Source organism: Salvelinus sp. IW2-2015, linkage group LG9 (assembly GCF_002910315.2).
Source record: "Salvelinus sp. IW2-2015 linkage group LG9, ASM291031v2, whole genome shotgun sequence".
NCBI classification, from domain to species: domain Eukaryota; kingdom Metazoa; phylum Chordata; class Actinopteri; order Salmoniformes; family Salmonidae; genus Salvelinus; species Salvelinus sp. IW2-2015.
In genome coordinates this window covers 25,426,027-25,442,425 of record NC_036849.1, presented here as the reverse complement: position 1 = coordinate 25,442,425, position 16,399 = coordinate 25,426,027, and the positions used below count along the sequence as shown (strand labels likewise).

Genomic DNA, 16,399 nt, shown 5'->3' with positions numbered 1-16,399 from the left:
ACACTGTTGTTGTTGCCTTTGTCAGGTACCTGTAGCATATGGGCAATTCCACGTTGATGCGGACACTCTGATTTTTCACTTTATAATGCGTGTGATGCAAAGTTAAACCACAACTCTATGCACAAGGACTACTTAATGTCCACTGAAAATGTTACAAAAACACATGTAACAGAATGACAGCACAGTCATTCTCTTACCAAACTTTACATCTGCACTAACATTCAGTGGAAATTGTTATTGTTTAATTATTTTTTATTTGACAGACATTTAAGTAAAAAAATTGCATACATAACTTGCTTGACATACAACACCTTAGTGAAATGAATGCAGCTGAGTGAAGTGGGGCAGCATTTAACCACAACTTTTATTAAGCTCAATAACATTCTAAAATGCATGAATGAAATAACCAACTTCAAAAAGTAGACAAAATATACATTGTCAAGAGCAACTATTGCACCATTACACTAGCATGGAGAACATTTACTCAACTTTTTATTTTTTACAACCCGACTAAAGTATTACAGGAGCAAACAAAATGCATACCTGTATGCATAGCCGCGGGAAGTAGGGGTGCTGAAGCAACCCCTAAAAAAATAAAAGTAGTGCACTGGGCCTTTACTAGTCCTGTATTAGCCCCCACCCCCAAAACATCATCCCTTGGCTATGCCTGTGACCAGAGGGTAAGGTGACACTAAACAGACCAACATTGTTAGAATATTTTTTACAAATAAAATTCTAAGTAACAAACCATCTCCATGTGTTCGTATATATAACACAGGTATAAAGGGTCTTCGCTAAAAGCAGCCCTCTCCACAAATATTAGGAGAATGAAAACATTTTAAACAAAAAATAATGTTTCTAGCTTAGTCCGGTTAATTAAGAACTACAGCCCCCTTCCGTCTATCACTACCACACTGAAACATTACCAGTGGGCTCAAACTTGGAAGGTGTGTGTGGGATGGGTTCCACTTTCTCAAGGTAACTAAATGAATATTGATAAAATGTTCTGTCCTAAGAAAGTCCCAACTCGTTGATACAAAATATATTTACTGTACAGTTAGGCTAGTCGGTGTCCTCAAATTCAGCATCGTGGAGAAGTTGGTGAAATTTCAGCTTAATTGCACACTTTTTCCTGTAAGGTAACCGCTTGAGGTGAGGGAGAAGGCTCATGAAAAACATCTCATCCTCATTGTCTCCTTGTCCAGCTGTTTGCCAGGAATCTTTCCATGTCATCTCATCTAAGTTGTTGTCCAAAGGTGGTGACATCTTGGTATCAACCACACTTCCATCTAGATCAATGAGGACGTCAGAGGTGCTAGTTGTCTCATCTTTTCCATCATCAAACTCCTCTGTGCTATTGCTGCCGCCGGTTCCTCTACCACGCTGTATGTATGGGATCAGAAATGCCATTAATTCACTATATCTCCATTTTTTTAGGGCCTTCCCTGTGGCACCACGGATCCGATCTGCTTTCACTTTCCTTGTGAACACATCCCTCAGGTTTCTCCATTTCTTTCGGGCATCTTCCTCTGGAACATAAAAAGAGGATATCCAAGTTGACAGTAGTCTCTGTTCTGTTTTTAAACTTCCCTTATGGCTATACCAGTGCTTTATGCATGGTCATTTGGATGAGCCATGTGTTCCCACAAACGTAGTCTTCCAATTTGTTCTCCACCTAGTCTAAGTATTTGGTTAGTTGAAACATAGTATTTTGTTCTGCCCAACTGCAACCTTCCACTTAGGCCTAGCTTGGCTATGGGCTAAAGCTGAGGGATAGGGATGGTGTAGGACTAACCACTCAAATTCCTAAACAGAGCTGGGATGCGTAAAAGCCCCCGTCTCTGTAGTGTAGAATTATGTTGTCACTGGATAAAATGGCTTGCACTGCTCTAGCTAAGAGTCTTACGCCAATGTTGACATATTGTTAAATCTTTGGATTATATTCTTATACTAACACTGACCTAATCATCGTTACTGCTGGTGTAGCAGCCAACATTGTTGTTGGCAGAACACTTGTGGTGCAAATCACGAGTGCCCACTCAACTGGTTCACCTCAGGTAGAAAGTTAATGAGTTAGCTAGCTAACGTTAACTAACAAACCGTGGCATACTGCCCCCTGTGGTTAGCTAACTTTACACGGTATATTGACCAAGGGAATCGGCATTACTAATCAATCATAAACGTAGCCAACTATTCTAATGCAATTAACAAAACAATAAAGAGCGATGAACAGTTAATGGTCGCAAACAATTAATAAACTAACCAAGCAAACAGTAGCTAGCTAGGATAGACCTGGAAGTTAAACCCAGCGTGAACGATGTTGTTCGCTAGAAAATATAGCAAGCTAGTCTACACAATAGTCAGATATGTCAAACTTAATAACTAACGTTAGCGAAGAACAAGTTTAGCTAGTAACGTTAAAATTGTTACTCATTACTCACGCTAGCTAGCCAAAATGTATGCTAATGTTCTTAGCTAGTTAATCAGACCATACCTTTCAGTCCCAATTGTTTACCCACAGCCTTCCATGCATCCGATTTTTTTATCGGGTCTCTATATGAAGTCAAAGTTGAGTTATATAATTCTGGGTAGTCTGAAACCGCGGATATGATTCTTTCTGCAGCCATCCCAAGACTAGCTAGTTAGTTATCTAGCTAACCAGGGGCTGGTAGCCAGACCACTGTGAAGCCAGCCAGAATAACTAAGCACTTCCGGGTCGGGGTCACGGATTTTTGGAATCCTTTAGAATGAGTCCTGTCCTGTACATCCTGTATATGCACAATAATCGATGGGCTATATACTATATTAAAATCTAGAGTTTACACAACGAGAGTCGTTGCTTCTATTATTTTGGCCCTTAATCTGTGGAATACCGGTCAGATGCGAATAGAACAAGTATATTGCACTGTCGCAGTCTTTGTGGTGTCCATTCTACTAAGGATCACTATACTGTATATCCTCCAGAGTCTACATACACAAGTTCATCACAACTATTTGTGTGGCCCTGTAATGTGCAATATGCATGTTCCAATATGCATATCAGAGTCATCTGACCTACAGTATTTCCCACATATGTTCTCTCTTTCAGAACAATGGTGTAGCTCAGCTCCTGGCCTAGGTGACAGGTGGAACAACTGCAAACAGGTTCTGCAGTGGAGGAGCTAGCAGCACAGCTCCATCAATAACATCACGACCTGACAGTAAATCAACCCCTTCACAATCCCTTACAACTACATAATCCCCCAGTACTACTAAAGCAAACAAACATTTCTTAGTCAACAAATATTGTATTTATTTTATGCGGCCATGGTTATTAAATATTATCTTCATTTTCTTGGAGTGCTGAAGTTTCTCCACTGTCACATGATGGAGTGTTGATGATCTTGATAAGCAGATGAAGAGGATTTGTTGACAGGGCTGGATTCATGCGTGCATTTAGAGGAGGACTACAGAGAAAAGGGGAGTTCTGTTAATTTACAACATCCACCTTAACGGTTTGTTTTTATCCTGGTTATGATTTTACTCATGTCATATTTGTTTTGTAAGTAATTGCTTGTATTAATAGTAGCTGTTCGTTTTATATAATAAATCAATTTAGCTTAAAATAAAGTGTATATTTCAAACTGGTTTGTTCTCTAGTTCTGCAACAAGACTAGGACTCAGGACAGGGAATACCTGACTCACAGAGGAATCTGAGGAGTGAGTCGGCCTTACTGTGGAAGGGCAATGTTTCATTCCTAGAAAAAGACAATGCCCACAATGGTTTCATGTTACCTTCTTCAAAAATGATATTCATCAGTCAGAAAACTGCATATACTGTAACTGCGGGAAATAAGATGGCTCTAATTCACTGCACATCAAGAATTAAATTAGATATTTAACTCAGCTTAACACACCGTAGTAGTCCGTCACTCACTGTTGTAGCGTTCCTGCAGCAGCTGTGATATTGGTGTAGTGTCCGGCCGGCTCTCATTTACCAGATACTTCCTCTGTTGCTGGTACATGTCCTCCAGCTTCTCCATCAACAGCACTTTGTCTGTGATGATGCTCTTGGTGCATAGCCTCTGAACCTGCAAACCAGGAGGATGGAACTGATGGCCCTCATTTTGCAACAAAAACACAAGTGGCTTTCCATGGCTAACCTTGAAACACATTTACCTGATCTTTGATTTTGTGGACCATGCCCCTGTCTCCTTCAATACTGTAGCCATAGTTTTTGAGGAGCCCCTGTATATGCCTTGTAGACCAAAAWWTTMTTTTTGTTTTTAATGTTATGGACATAGATACATAGATAAACACTCATACCGGTAAAGCTAACACAGATGTGGCATGACATTATATCCCACTGGGCACACACTGATTAAATAAACTTTGATGTGGCACCAACGTGGAATAGACGTCTGTGCCCAGTGGGATGGATTTTGATCTGAACTCTGACTCACCTATGGACCTGTGGGTGGGGTTCCAGAACAAACCGCTCCTGTAGGAGGTGCTGCAGCTCTGGTCCCTTCACTTTAAGGATCTTTAGGGCCTTGCAGGCGGCGATGCGTACCTGGGGTTTCTCCTCATGATGTAACGCCCAGAGGAGGTGGTCCTGGAGGGTGGGCGTGAGGCAACCGATCTTCCCTAAAGCTAACAAACCATTGCAGTGCCTCGACACGTTCACACATCTGCTTTCTGACACTAGACTTATACTGTATATTTATATACACTATCACAGAAAGTTGCATATCTAGTGCAGTTGCAGTTTCACACTGTCATTACAAAATCCACTCTGTTGGCCAGTGGTCATCACCATGATGCTTACCACTGATTGCAACAACTTTAACCTCCCATGCTGGGTCATTCTGTGTTAGCTGAATCAGCTGATTCAAGACCTAAAACCAAAAAAGTAAAGATGAGGAATTTTTTCACCTGAAGTCCATCGTCTATCTATATTGAAGTGATATTGCCAAAGAAGACGTGGTTTATAGGATATATTGGCATGAGTATTAGGCACGAGACGAAGTCGAGACATACATTGTCTGCAAACTGCTGCCTCTCCTCTACCCTTTCTCACCATGCTGCACTTCATAATTAGAGCTGCAGCAGTCAGACAGGCCTGTTTCCTCACAGCCACAAAGTTGTCATTGAAACATTTCAGGAAGGGTGGCAGCAGCTTGGCGGTCATGATCTGTAGATGAGCTATGAGGATGAGAGCCTCCACCCTCCAGGAGGCGGGACCTTCCTCTAGCTTCATTCTGAAACAGCCAATGGGTGAGGTTTTAGGAAAAGAGTGGGATGCTCTCTAATCAGCTCATTAGTGATCACCAAATGCCAGTCTGGTACCTCAGCTCGTTGTGCACATCTCTTCCCATTCCTAGTTTCCCCAGGGCCTGYGCTGCAGCCTGCTTCACATTACCACTCCAGTCATTCCACATCAGGTAGATCAACTTGTTTGCAAGGTCCTACAAAATATAATTTCTAATGAGTACATAATCACATATCAATATCATAATTTTGGTTTGATTTGAGACACCAAATAAATCACAGAATTAGGGACTCAAGAGACACCTTATTAATTGGTCCTTTCAATTTGGAGATAGTGTTGCAAGCCAAGAGTCTGGTCCTCCAGTTGGCACAATTCAACTCCTCAGCCAGCAGAGAGCGAACTAGAGTCTAAAGAAAAATGTTAAGCCCAGAAAAAGGACATTTCAGATATCATGGATTTGCGATTAAACAGAAGAACACAGGCTAATAGTGCTTGCGCCAATGACTGGGTATATCATTTAGTTGAAGCAATTTAAGGGGAACAAATTTGAGTTACGCACTGTCTTGCTACTGATGCTGGCAAGTAGAGCCGCTGACTGTTCATTATCTGTGTGAACCTCACTGACGAAGTGCTGGGAGAGAAGTCTCTGAATGACTGGCCGACTGTGCTCCCCCTCCACAGCCAGGCACTGTGCTGCCACCCAGCTGTCTGCACCTACACCTGCAGAGTCTGACACAAAACACTACACTTTTCATTGGATGTCAGTGAAATGCAATTCATCCTGAATAATAAACCCCTACCTAAGTTATTTACTTAAAGTATTGGCGTTACATTTACGGTTTATATTCCGTTCAGATGTGAGTATTCACACAGACAATATGGGTCTTGGTGGTAGAACATAGTTGCACCTCATGTCTTTCCCTAAGGTATATGTCGTTACAATGTACTCCAAAATCAATACAACCTGACCTAACCTTGATGTAGTGCATTGCGGAGGATTACGCGGGCTCGGGAGTCTGGCGTCCCCATGGCGTACTGGCACACTGCTGCTGCCATCTGAACTCTCTTCACAGGGTCGTCCAGAGCCAGGAGAAGAAGAGGCTGGAGCTCCTGAGGAACTGGCTGGATGTCCCACACACGGCCATACTGACCTGGGGGGAGTTTCCCAAAAACAAGTGCTATGTATGTTTTGTCCTTGGCTACTATATGTGTACATACAGTTGAAGTCGGAAGTTTACATACACTTAGGTTGGAGTCAATAAAACTTGTTTTTCAACCACTCCACAAATTTCTTGTTAACAAACTATAGTTTTTTGGCAAGTCGGTTGACACTCTACTTTGTGCATGACAAGTCATTTTTCCAACAATTGTTTACAGACAGATTATTTCACTGTATCACAATTCCAGTGGGTCAGAAGTTTACATACACTAAGTTGACTGTGCCTTTAAACAGCTTGGAAAATTCCAGAAAATGATGTCATGGCTTTAGAAGCATCTGATAGGCTAATTGACATCATTTGAGTCATTTGAGTGTGTACCTGTGGATGTAATTCAAGACCTACCTTTAAATTCAGTGCCTTGTTGCTTGACATCATGGGGAAACATCTAAAGAAATCAGCCAAGACCTCAGAAAAAAAATTGTAGACCTCCACAAGTCTGGTTCATCCTTGGGAGCAATTTTCAAACGCCTGAAGGTACCAAGTTCATCTGTACAAACAATAGTACGCAAGTATAAACACCATGGGACCACGCAGCCATCATACCGCTTCAGGAAGAAGACACGTTCTGTCTCCTAGAGATGATTGTACTTTGGTGCGAAAAGTGCAAATCAATCCCAGAACAGCAAAGGACCTTGTGAAGATGCTGGAGGAAACAGGTACAAAAGTATCTATATCCACAGTAAAACAAGTCCTATATCGACATAACCTGAAAGGCCGCTGAGCAAGGAAGAAGCCACTGCTGCCAAAACCGCCATAAAAAAGCCAGACTACGGTTTGCAACTGCACATGGGGACAAAGATCATACTTTTTGGAGAAATGTCTGATGAAACAAAAATAGAACTGTTTGGCCATAATGACCACTGTTATGTTTGGAGGAAAAAGCGGGAGGCTTGCAAGATYAAGAACACCATCCCAACCGTGAAGCACTGGGATGGCATTATCAGGTTGTGGGGGTGCTTTGCTGCAGGAGGGACTCGTGCACTTCACAAAATAGATGGCTTCATGAGGAGGAAAATTATGTAGATATATTGAAGCAACATCCCAAGACATCAGTCAGGAAGTTAAAAGCTTTGTCGCAAATGGGTCTTCCAAATGGACAATGACCCCCAAGCATACATCCAAAGTTGTGGCAAAATGGCTTAAGGACAACAAAGTCAGGTATTGGAGTGGCTATTACAAAGCCCTAACCTCAATCCCATAGAAAATTTGTGGGCAGAACTGAAAAAGMGTGTGCGAGCAAGGAGGCGTGCAAACCTGACTCAGTTAGGAGGAATGGGCCAAAATTCACCCAATTTATTGTGGGAAGCTTGTGGAAGGCTACCTGAAACGTTTGAACAAAAGTTAAACAATTTAAAGGCAATGCTACCAAATACTAATTGCGTGTATGTAAACTTCTGACCCACTAGGATTGTGATGAAATAAATAAAAGCTGAAATAAATAATTCTCTCTACTATTATTCTGACATTTCACATTCTTAAAATAAAGTGGTGATCCTAACTGACCTAAGACAGGGACTTTTTACTAGGATTAAATGTCAGGAATTGTGAAAAACTGAGTTTAAATGTATTTGGCTAAGGTGTATGTAAACTTCCGACTGTACTCTGTACTCAACTGTACTCACACACAATTACCAAAACAAATTGAAAAAGATGAGTTGAGAGATATGACGCAATCTATTACATCTCACCTGCATCTGTGGGATGTTGCTTTTCCCTCGGTCTGTTCACTGCCCCTGATGCACAAGTGGCTATGGCTGACAGGCGAACGTGGTAGTGCAGGTCTTTAAGGGCCCTCTTCAGCCCTTCAATAGTCACACTCTGCCAGGTGATCTCTAGAACAGGAAGGAACAGCCTCCTCAGGTTAAAGACAAACTGAAGTAGTATATCCGGGCATGCTGTAGTGTAACGATGTGAAATAAATTAGGCTTAACACCACAGTGATATTGACAAATGCTTAGAGAACATCAATATTTAATGACAAGGAGACCTACTGATCTTCCAGGCACTCCTCCATCCCTCCACTGCGTAACGTAAGGAGGAGAGCTCAGCCATAGGGTTGTAGTGGGCTTGCTGTCTGGGCACCTCTGTGTCCTTCCCGCTGTAGTCAGGAGGTCTCAGACCCACCTCTGTGGCATAGTCAGCAGTGGTAGGCAGGTCCACCCACCGCCGAGTACCTTTCTCCACCCGTCGCATTCCTACCCAATGGAATTTGAATGAGGTAAACCATGCTTTAACAGAGGTTGCATTTATTTGGTTAAAGTCCCAACCTTGTGTCTCATTGTGCATGGTTGCTGCTGAAGCCTTCGTCCACTTATCTGGACCACAGGGGAAAAAGTCTTGAAGGTTCTTTTGGTACTCTGAATTGTTGTCCATGATGATGCGATCGTGGTTCCGTGGATCTCGCTGATGTACCTGTTTGGCTATTCCTGCAACATGCAAAGTCAAGGAAATGTGATGTAGATCAATAACCAATATAGAAAATACTTTTTTCATTTGCATGTGTATTGAGAGGGTGTACCAGAAAATATCTCCTGTTCAAAGTTATTCTCTGTGTGCAAGACATGGCTTCCAAGACGGGGGTTGAGGCTATCCTGAAGACGAGGAGGTTGAGGGGTTTCAATGTGCTTGACTGCTACAGTGTTGGCAGTCTGGTTCATACCCCCAGGCTCATCAGAACATACAGGGGGAAGAGAGTAGCCCTGCACCCTGCAGCAGGTATGTCAAGTGAAAATAGAGATCAGTGATATAAAACTGTGAATACAAATTCTTATGATCTACACATTATAGAAACTCACATAAAACATCAACTTTAGTGCATTGGACACTATTTGTTTGAAGCGTAAAACTGACTGGGGACTCAATAATTCAACATTAAATATTACGGTAGGTTTTGTCTCCTTGCCTGTAGTATACTGGAAGAGGTGTCTCAGCCTTGCTGCTCTGAAGAGCCTGCTGCTTCTCAGTCTGCTTGTGGAGATCTTGGTAGCTGCAGAAATCCTCCTCACACATGGGCTCCTCATTGACTAGATCTGTGGCGCTGGCTGAACCATACTGACTCCTCAGCAGTGACTGCAGCCGAGTCTTATTCTGGCACTGGTTTGGAATCTGTTGACTCACTATCCACTGGGCTGTGGTCTTGGTCAGCTTCTTTAGCACAAACTCATCCCAGTGGCAGCTCTTTAAACGATCCTCCCTGCCTCCTGTAGATGCTTCCTCGAGACAGTTGTAAACATTAGAAACTCCTCGTAGTCCTGTCCTTTTAAAGGAGTCCAAGAGCCCCCCCTGGTGACTAGGGAGTGTAAAGGAGTCTTTGGCAGTCAATGGAGCAAGATGGGATATTTGTAATTCAGGCAGCATAGAGGGAGGGTCTCTGAAGCCTCTGTTCTTGGCAGGATCCTGAGGTGAAGGATGAAGGGGGATACCTTTCATTGATTTTATCCCTGTGCTCTTCGGCTTGGGACTTGGTGCCAGAGGTCCAGAGGCATTGAAAAGCCAGTGGAAGTCAGCTTGACTGTAAGGTATACTGTCTGACCCCATCTCCCATATAACATCTTTGGAGAAGGTGAGACCGCAGGTGGCATTGTTGAGGAGTTGTCTGTAGAGCTGCTGGCCTTTCAGATTTTGTAGGCGGCCCACCTTTGATTTGGTGCGTTTTACCAAATCCATGTTGCTTAATGTATCCTCTTGGGGAACAAACCATTCATAAAAAAATATAACATAAATAGTGTAAAATTCAAAAAGCCTCACATTGCTAGGTTCATATGTTGCTGAGTGGATAAAATACCATAAAAGGATGCATAAAATCTCTTTTGAAAGGAATGATAATGTAAATCGCTAGAATATTGTATCTTGAGCCTGCTAATCAGCCCACTTAAATTATAAGTATAAGATGCATGTTTCAAACCATAACATTTCAAACCATAAAAAGCCTAAACACTTACCTGCATATTTTGTTGTCTGTCCGTATACCTGTTGTAGTAAACAGAATACTAGGTCTTAAATATATTTATATATATTATATCTATAATGTTATCTTCAACCTAGACATAATCCAGGAAGAACCACCACCTTCAATGCTGCTAACATGTATCAGCTGTTGACCATTAGTTGTCATGGCAACACATCCGTTGAGAGTTTGCCAGGGATAGCTTTGTTGCTGTCTTTGTGAATATAGCAACAATGTAGGCAACAATGTATCAACAACCAACAGATATTTTATGCTTACACAAAACACAGATGATTTTGTTAGATGCCTTTTTATTAACAGTCACTGCCATTTAAAACGGCACTCAAGATACTTAACTAGTTAAATAAAAATAAAACGGCACAATTTCTTTATTGCTCTCTGTATGCTTTTAAAATGTTGACAATAACTTTGTTCAAACTCCATATTTAATCCAATCAAGTTCTTTGCAATATAATGGTAATTTATAAAGCAATATTATCTCATCATGATTTCTATTAAAATAATCTGTATCAATTATTTAACTGCTTTGGACTCACAAATAGACTACAATTCATCTTTTGAAACGAACTTTGAGAATTGTTGTAAGTATCTCAACATGCACCCGTGAGAAGATAGGTATGTAGGCTCATGTTAGCTTTTGAGCATGGCTTGCATTTGTTGTAACAAATTATTCATATTATTAATAATTGATTATGATTATTAATAATTAGTAGTATTATTCAAACTCTCACATAAATAGATGTGTGTAACGAGTGTGCTGAGAGTCGGGCAGCAAGTTCAGGGAGTGAGTGTTTTAATAAATAAAATAAACATGACACACAAGCAATGCACCGACATGAACAAAGAGTCAATAACACCTGAGGAAAGAACCAAGGGGAGTGACAGATATAGGAAGATAATCAAGGAGGTGATGGAGTCCAGATGAGTGTCATGAGGCGCAGGTGCGCGAGTCGATGGTGACAGGTGTGCGGGATAATCAGCAGCCTGATGACCTAGAGGCTGGAGAGGGAGTATACGTGACAGTACCCCCTCCCCGATGCGCCGCTCCAGCCGCAGGACACCGTCAAAGGGGACGAACCCGGGGAACAGGAGCGGACCAGTCACCCCTGCTGATGCGCGAGAACCTGTCACGCCAGCTGAGGCACGGGAACCTGTCAAGTCAGCTGGGGCGCGGGAACCTGACAGATCGGTTGAGGCAGGGGAGCCTGGTGATCCGATGGAGGCATTAAAGCCTGACGAGCCGGCTGAGGCAGGGGAGCCTGGCGATGCGGCTGAGACAGGGGAGCCCGACGAGCCGGCTGAGACAGGGGAGCCGTCCGAGGCAGAGGCCGTGGCTCGGGTGGTTGTTGTCCTTGATGATCTTTATGGCCTTCCTGTGACATCGGGTGGTGTAGGTGTCCTGGAGGGAAGGTAGTTTGCCCCCGGTGATGCGTTGTGCAGACCTCACTACCCTCTGGAGAGCCTTACGGTTGTGCAGTTGCCGTACCAGGCGGTGATACAGCCCGACAGGATGCTCTCGATTGTGCATCTGTAGAAGTTTGTGAGTGCAAATTGGAGTGGGTCTAGGGTGACAGGTAGGGTGGAGGTGATATGGTCCTTGACTAGTCTCTCAAAGCACTTCATGATGACGGAAGTGAGTGCTACAGGGCGGTAGTTGTTTAGCTCAGTTACCTTAGCTTTCTTGGGAACAGGAACAATGGTGGCCCTCTTGAAGCATGTGGGAACAGCAGACTGGATAAGGATTGATTGAATATGTCCGTAAACACACCAGCCAGCTGGTCTGCGCATGCTCTGAGGACGCGGCTGGGGATGCCGTCTGGGCCTGCAGCCTTGCGAGGGTTAACACGTTTAAATGTTTTACTCACGTCGGCTGCAGTGAAGGAGAGTCTGCAGGTTTTGGTAGCGGGCCGTGTCAGTGGCACTGTATTGTCCTCAAAGCGAGCAAAGAAGTTATTTAGTCTGTCTGGGAGCAAGACATCCTGGTCTGCGACGGGGCTGGTTTTCTTTTTGTAATCCGTGATTGACTGTAGACCCTGCCACATACCTCTTGTGTCTGAGCCGTTGAATTGCAACTCTACTTTGTCTCTATACTGACGCTTAGCTTGTTTGATTGCCTTGCGGAGGGAATAGCTACACTGTTTGTATTCGGTGTATTCGGTCCACTATCCACTGTATCTACCCGAGGAAGACCTCTCCTGATGGAAACCTCCTCTATTGGAGAGGGGCTGTTGTGGCTGTCCTCCAGCCCAAAGAGCTTCTCAACATGGTAGTGCACAAAGGCTGTACGGGACTCTATAAGCACCCTCAGGGGCCAGGACAGCATGAGAAGAGCAGTGAACCAGAACGGCACCTGAGAAGTATACCAGAGCAACCAGTCAGGGTCCACGTAGGCTATCAGATGCTCTCTAAAGTTCACGTTTTTCAGTTGCAACTACATGGAGGCTTCTCGAGCCTCCATGTAGTCATCTAAACCCTCAATCTCTGAGAAGAACCTGGCACGTTGGTTGAGGTAATTATTTTCTGGTCCAGCCCCAGCAAAACTGAAGCACTTAGTGAAACAAAGTTTTGTTGCCGGGTGGCTCTCCAGTCCACGTAGATCCCGTGAGACGTCCCGCATACCACAGCGACTGTATTCAAACTCTCCCTCACCCTCGTGTGTGTTGATCTGCTCATGGTAGACCTGGGTGGTGGTCTAGGCTTCCCCGTCCGGTAGCGGGTCACCTGTCTGGTCCTCAGAACAAAATGGTAACTTATGGCCTTCCACTAAACACACGGACGGAATTGTCGCATCCTCAATAGGCACTCATACACGCTATCCACATCAGCCTTACACTGTAGCTAACTGCGAGCCCAGCAGTGCCAACACTCTACCAGGTAGACACCATAGAGCATGAACAGGAAGGCAAGAGTGATGTACACATAGRCGTCAGAGCAGGGGCTGTCATGGTAAATCATAGCGCCTCCTCCCATGCCAACCTCCTTGATTGAGGAAATGGAGGTCAAGGAGGTGATGAATGAGTCGAAGCTGAGTTTGGTGACTCGGATGAGCTGGCACCAAGCCACAGCGCCCAGGCAGCTGTACATCGGCAGGGAGAGCAGAAGGCACCGACAGTGGGACTCTGGACACATACAGGCACTCAAGGACTGCTTCGCAGGCTGCTGCTGCAGGGAAAGAGAGGAGGAAAAAGAGAAACAGTGTGAGAAAAAAGCTTACATACAATACTCTATTTTTCACATCTATTAAAGATAGATGTGTATGACAAAAGGCTGCATTTAAATAGCTTTTAGCAGTGTGATGAAAGGAGAACATGGTTTGAAGAACTTACAGAATTCACTAGGGAATCTAATAAAAGTACAACAGTTTATTTACGTTTCTTCTTTCCTGTGACACTATGTGTGATGAATCAGTTCGATGATTTGGCTATGTTTAAGGTGCTTGATCACAATGTAGTCTATTTGATATTTACCTATACGGGTTGAAAGGTTTTTAACGGGGCAGAAAGCAACAGTGTCACATGAATAATAGATCTACAGTATCACATGAAAGAGAATGGTAAAACATGATGAAAAGTGAGTCCACATGCCAATGAGCCTAAAAAATGGCACTGATCCAATTTTGCTGTGGGCAAATTAACATGACAGGGCTGTAATGTGCTTAGCTTTTCCAAACTCAGAATACAGTAAATGAGGTTGGAGCGATAGCGTGTAGGTCACGTGAATGTAATTTAATTAGGCTATGCTGCAATGGGAACAACAGCTAATCACATTAGCTCAATGTACAACTAACATTCCCCCCAAAATCCTCCCTCGCAACTGTATTTTCAGACCCCCTATGTTTCTGCTAACGTTTCAAGCATCTTTGCATGGGTTACAGCAAGCATGCACCATGTCCAACAGGGCATGTGTATCCTCAATCCCCCAGTGACTCGTTAAATAATCTATGACCTCAGACGGCTGCTAAAATGAACGTTGATTTTCCATACTAAACTTGACCACAACAGAATCAAACACACAAGTCATCGGATTACACATTCTATGTGCCCTATGTCTGCTGAGTGTAAAGTGAAAAGTTCAGTGCAGCAACCCGTCTTCGAAAGTGCTCACATTTGCAATTCTGACTGCCAACGAAATGTCTCCTCTTCAGCAGAGGCATTCTCACAAAGTTGCTCTATTTTGTTCCAGTACAATGAGTCAGACCTAAGGCAACTGGCCAGAAAACATTACAAATAGGCAGGGTTAACTTAGTTATACGTTTGTCTTGTTGTATTCAGCTAATTAAGGTCCTTCAGGTGTCTATAGCCATTCACCCATGAAGATCCATTGACAACATAGTGGAAGTGTCATTGTGGTCTTTTCAGCTCTCAGAATTAGTGTTGCTTCATGCAAGAAACGTCTCATTAACTGATATGTGCTCAAAGGAGAGCTCAGTCAGCAATGACTCATGAGTCAATCATTAGTAAACTTGGTTCCAATAACACAGTGGTTCCCAACCAGGGGTACTAGGGCCCCTAGGGGTACTAGGTTTATCCACAAGGGGTACTTGAGAAGACTCATGAGACCATAGGGCCTACTAGTAAAATGCACARGAGGGGGTACAGTACTTCTGGGGTACTCCGGGCAGATCAAAATTCAGTTTGTGGTACAGTAACCGAAAATAATGTGTTACTGGTAAAGTGTTTCACATGAAGGTTATGAACCAAACTAATCAGACCAGACAGAAAGGGCTGACTCAGACGGGACATGCAATCAGGCATCGACAACACAAGCAAAACATCCAAAATAGCATTGACCTTTTTAGAGCATCCTGGTACAGGGCAACACAGCATCATAGGTCAAGACCTCTGGGTCATGGACATACTGTCGGTTTGAGGTAAAAACAACTTGTTGTAATTTTATGGTCTCTCATAGAAGCTATATTTCACGGTGAGCTGCACACAACCAATTCCCCAAATGGAATAAGTGTTATTACAGACTGGAGGTAAAGCTCTCGCATCCCGAGTACACATCATTAAAGGGTACAAAATCCAGGTTCTCAGAATTACTGTATTGAGCCTTGCTTACATATGTCATTACTAGGCTCTGTCTTCTATGACTTGTATTTCTTAGGGAAATTACATTGTTTAATGTGTTATACATAACACAGTACTTTGAATGCAGAATTACATTCATGTAGATATGATGGTAGGGATGGACATCATACAGGCCCCATGCTGCTCTTGGCTATTGCATTTCCGTAAAATCTGAGAAACTATTAAATGAGATAGTATTTTGCTGGTGAATTAATAGTGATTATTAGACTCCAGTGAACAGATAAAGGATGTTGTGGTTACCAATTGCACTCTGTATAGAATTTCTTCCATCTGAGCAGAGGACTGAAATAGACATGACATGAATAGCAACAATCAATATATGATATGGGCTACATGTATAGGCCCACAGATATTGAGTGTCTGCCTTTTATTATGAAACTGTGTGTAGAAGGCTATCTATCATGACATTTTAATTAATAAAAAAGGCAACACCATTGTGCACTTTTTCAGGATGATGCTGTCATTCCTATCATGTAATCTGCATTTAAACGCTTAGCCTTCTGCATTTGAATGAAAATGTTGCATTAATTCTCACCTCTTCCAGTACATCACTGCTGGCCGGTGCATCCTCTCCATCATTGGGGGTGTTGGGCGCTGTGTCTTCCGCAGCGGTATCAACTTCCAAATTGGGAGAGAACATGCTGCTGTCTGGACATGATAGCATCAAGTCCAAGCTTCCCGTAGCCAAGCCCCCTCTCCTTTCTGATCCTCAACAGAGTTTCAGATCCTCTGGGCTGGAGCCAAAGCAAACGGGGATCCCGCTTTAGGAGCTCCCATCGCTTGAACCCGGGGGGCGGGGACGATTCGATCGCAGAGGCTTTGCTAATATAGTCAAACAGAAACCGTAATGTGAAACACCAAAACAAAAGTG

At 43.3% G+C, this 16,399-nt stretch overlaps 3 protein-coding genes and 1 pseudogene across 4 annotated transcripts in view; 1 reads left to right on the top strand and 3 right to left on the bottom strand.

Annotated features, from left to right (window-relative positions):
* LOC111968870 (zinc finger protein 658B-like) overlaps positions 1–3,505 on the top strand; it is a 42,988-nt gene extending 39,483 nt beyond the window's left edge. The window contains exon 4 of one of the 2 annotated variants that reach the window (XM_023994794.2): positions 3,089–3,505. In XM_023994794.2, the coding sequence (XP_023850562.1) occupies positions 3,089–3,165 (77 nt within the window). In that variant the 3' untranslated portion in view covers positions 3,166–3,505. Of the gene's footprint in view, positions 1–1,437; positions 2,828–3,088 lie in introns of those variants that run through there. The other variant, XM_023994795.2, reaches the window with a different exon arrangement.
* On the bottom strand, positions 336–2,627 carry LOC111968871 (transcription factor Adf-1). The gene is made up of 2 exons (XM_023994796.2): positions 2,495–2,627; positions 336–1,529 (listed from the first exon to the last, which is right to left on the bottom strand). Exons 1-2 carry the CDS (start codon positions 2,625–2,627, stop codon positions 1,063–1,065), a joined length of 600 nt encoding a protein of 199 aa, XP_023850564.1. The 3' UTR covers positions 336–1,062.
* On the bottom strand, positions 3,314–11,820 carry heatr4 (HEAT repeat containing 4). Its single transcript, XM_023994791.2, is given in 20 exon segments — positions 3,314–3,368; positions 3,370–3,446; positions 3,685–3,737; positions 3,917–4,070; positions 4,159–4,237; positions 4,443–4,632; positions 4,808–4,877; positions 5,060–5,240; positions 5,329–5,447; positions 5,554–5,658; positions 5,811–5,980; positions 6,226–6,402; positions 8,160–8,303; positions 8,463–8,666; positions 8,739–8,897; positions 8,990–9,177; positions 9,374–10,154; positions 10,413–10,440; positions 11,465–11,709; positions 11,808–11,820. Coding segments are annotated over 20 exon segments (3,192 nt in total).
* Positions 11,821–12,034: 214 nt separating this feature from the next.
* LOC111969041 (transmembrane protein 151B-like) lies at positions 12,035–16,192 on the bottom strand (annotated as a pseudogene).
* Positions 16,193–16,399: the final 207 nt, after the last annotated feature.

Excerpts from the sequence above, each read along its gene's own strand:
- LOC111968871 (XM_023994796.2), bottom strand. The coding sequence starts at position 2,627 with ATGGCTGCAGAAAGAATCATATCCGCGGTTTCAGACTACCCAGAATTA. Across the intron at positions 1,530-2,494 it reads TAAACAATTGGGACTGAAAG|AGGAAGATGCCCGAAAGAAA; the intron begins GTATGGTCTGAT and ends TTTATGTTCCAG.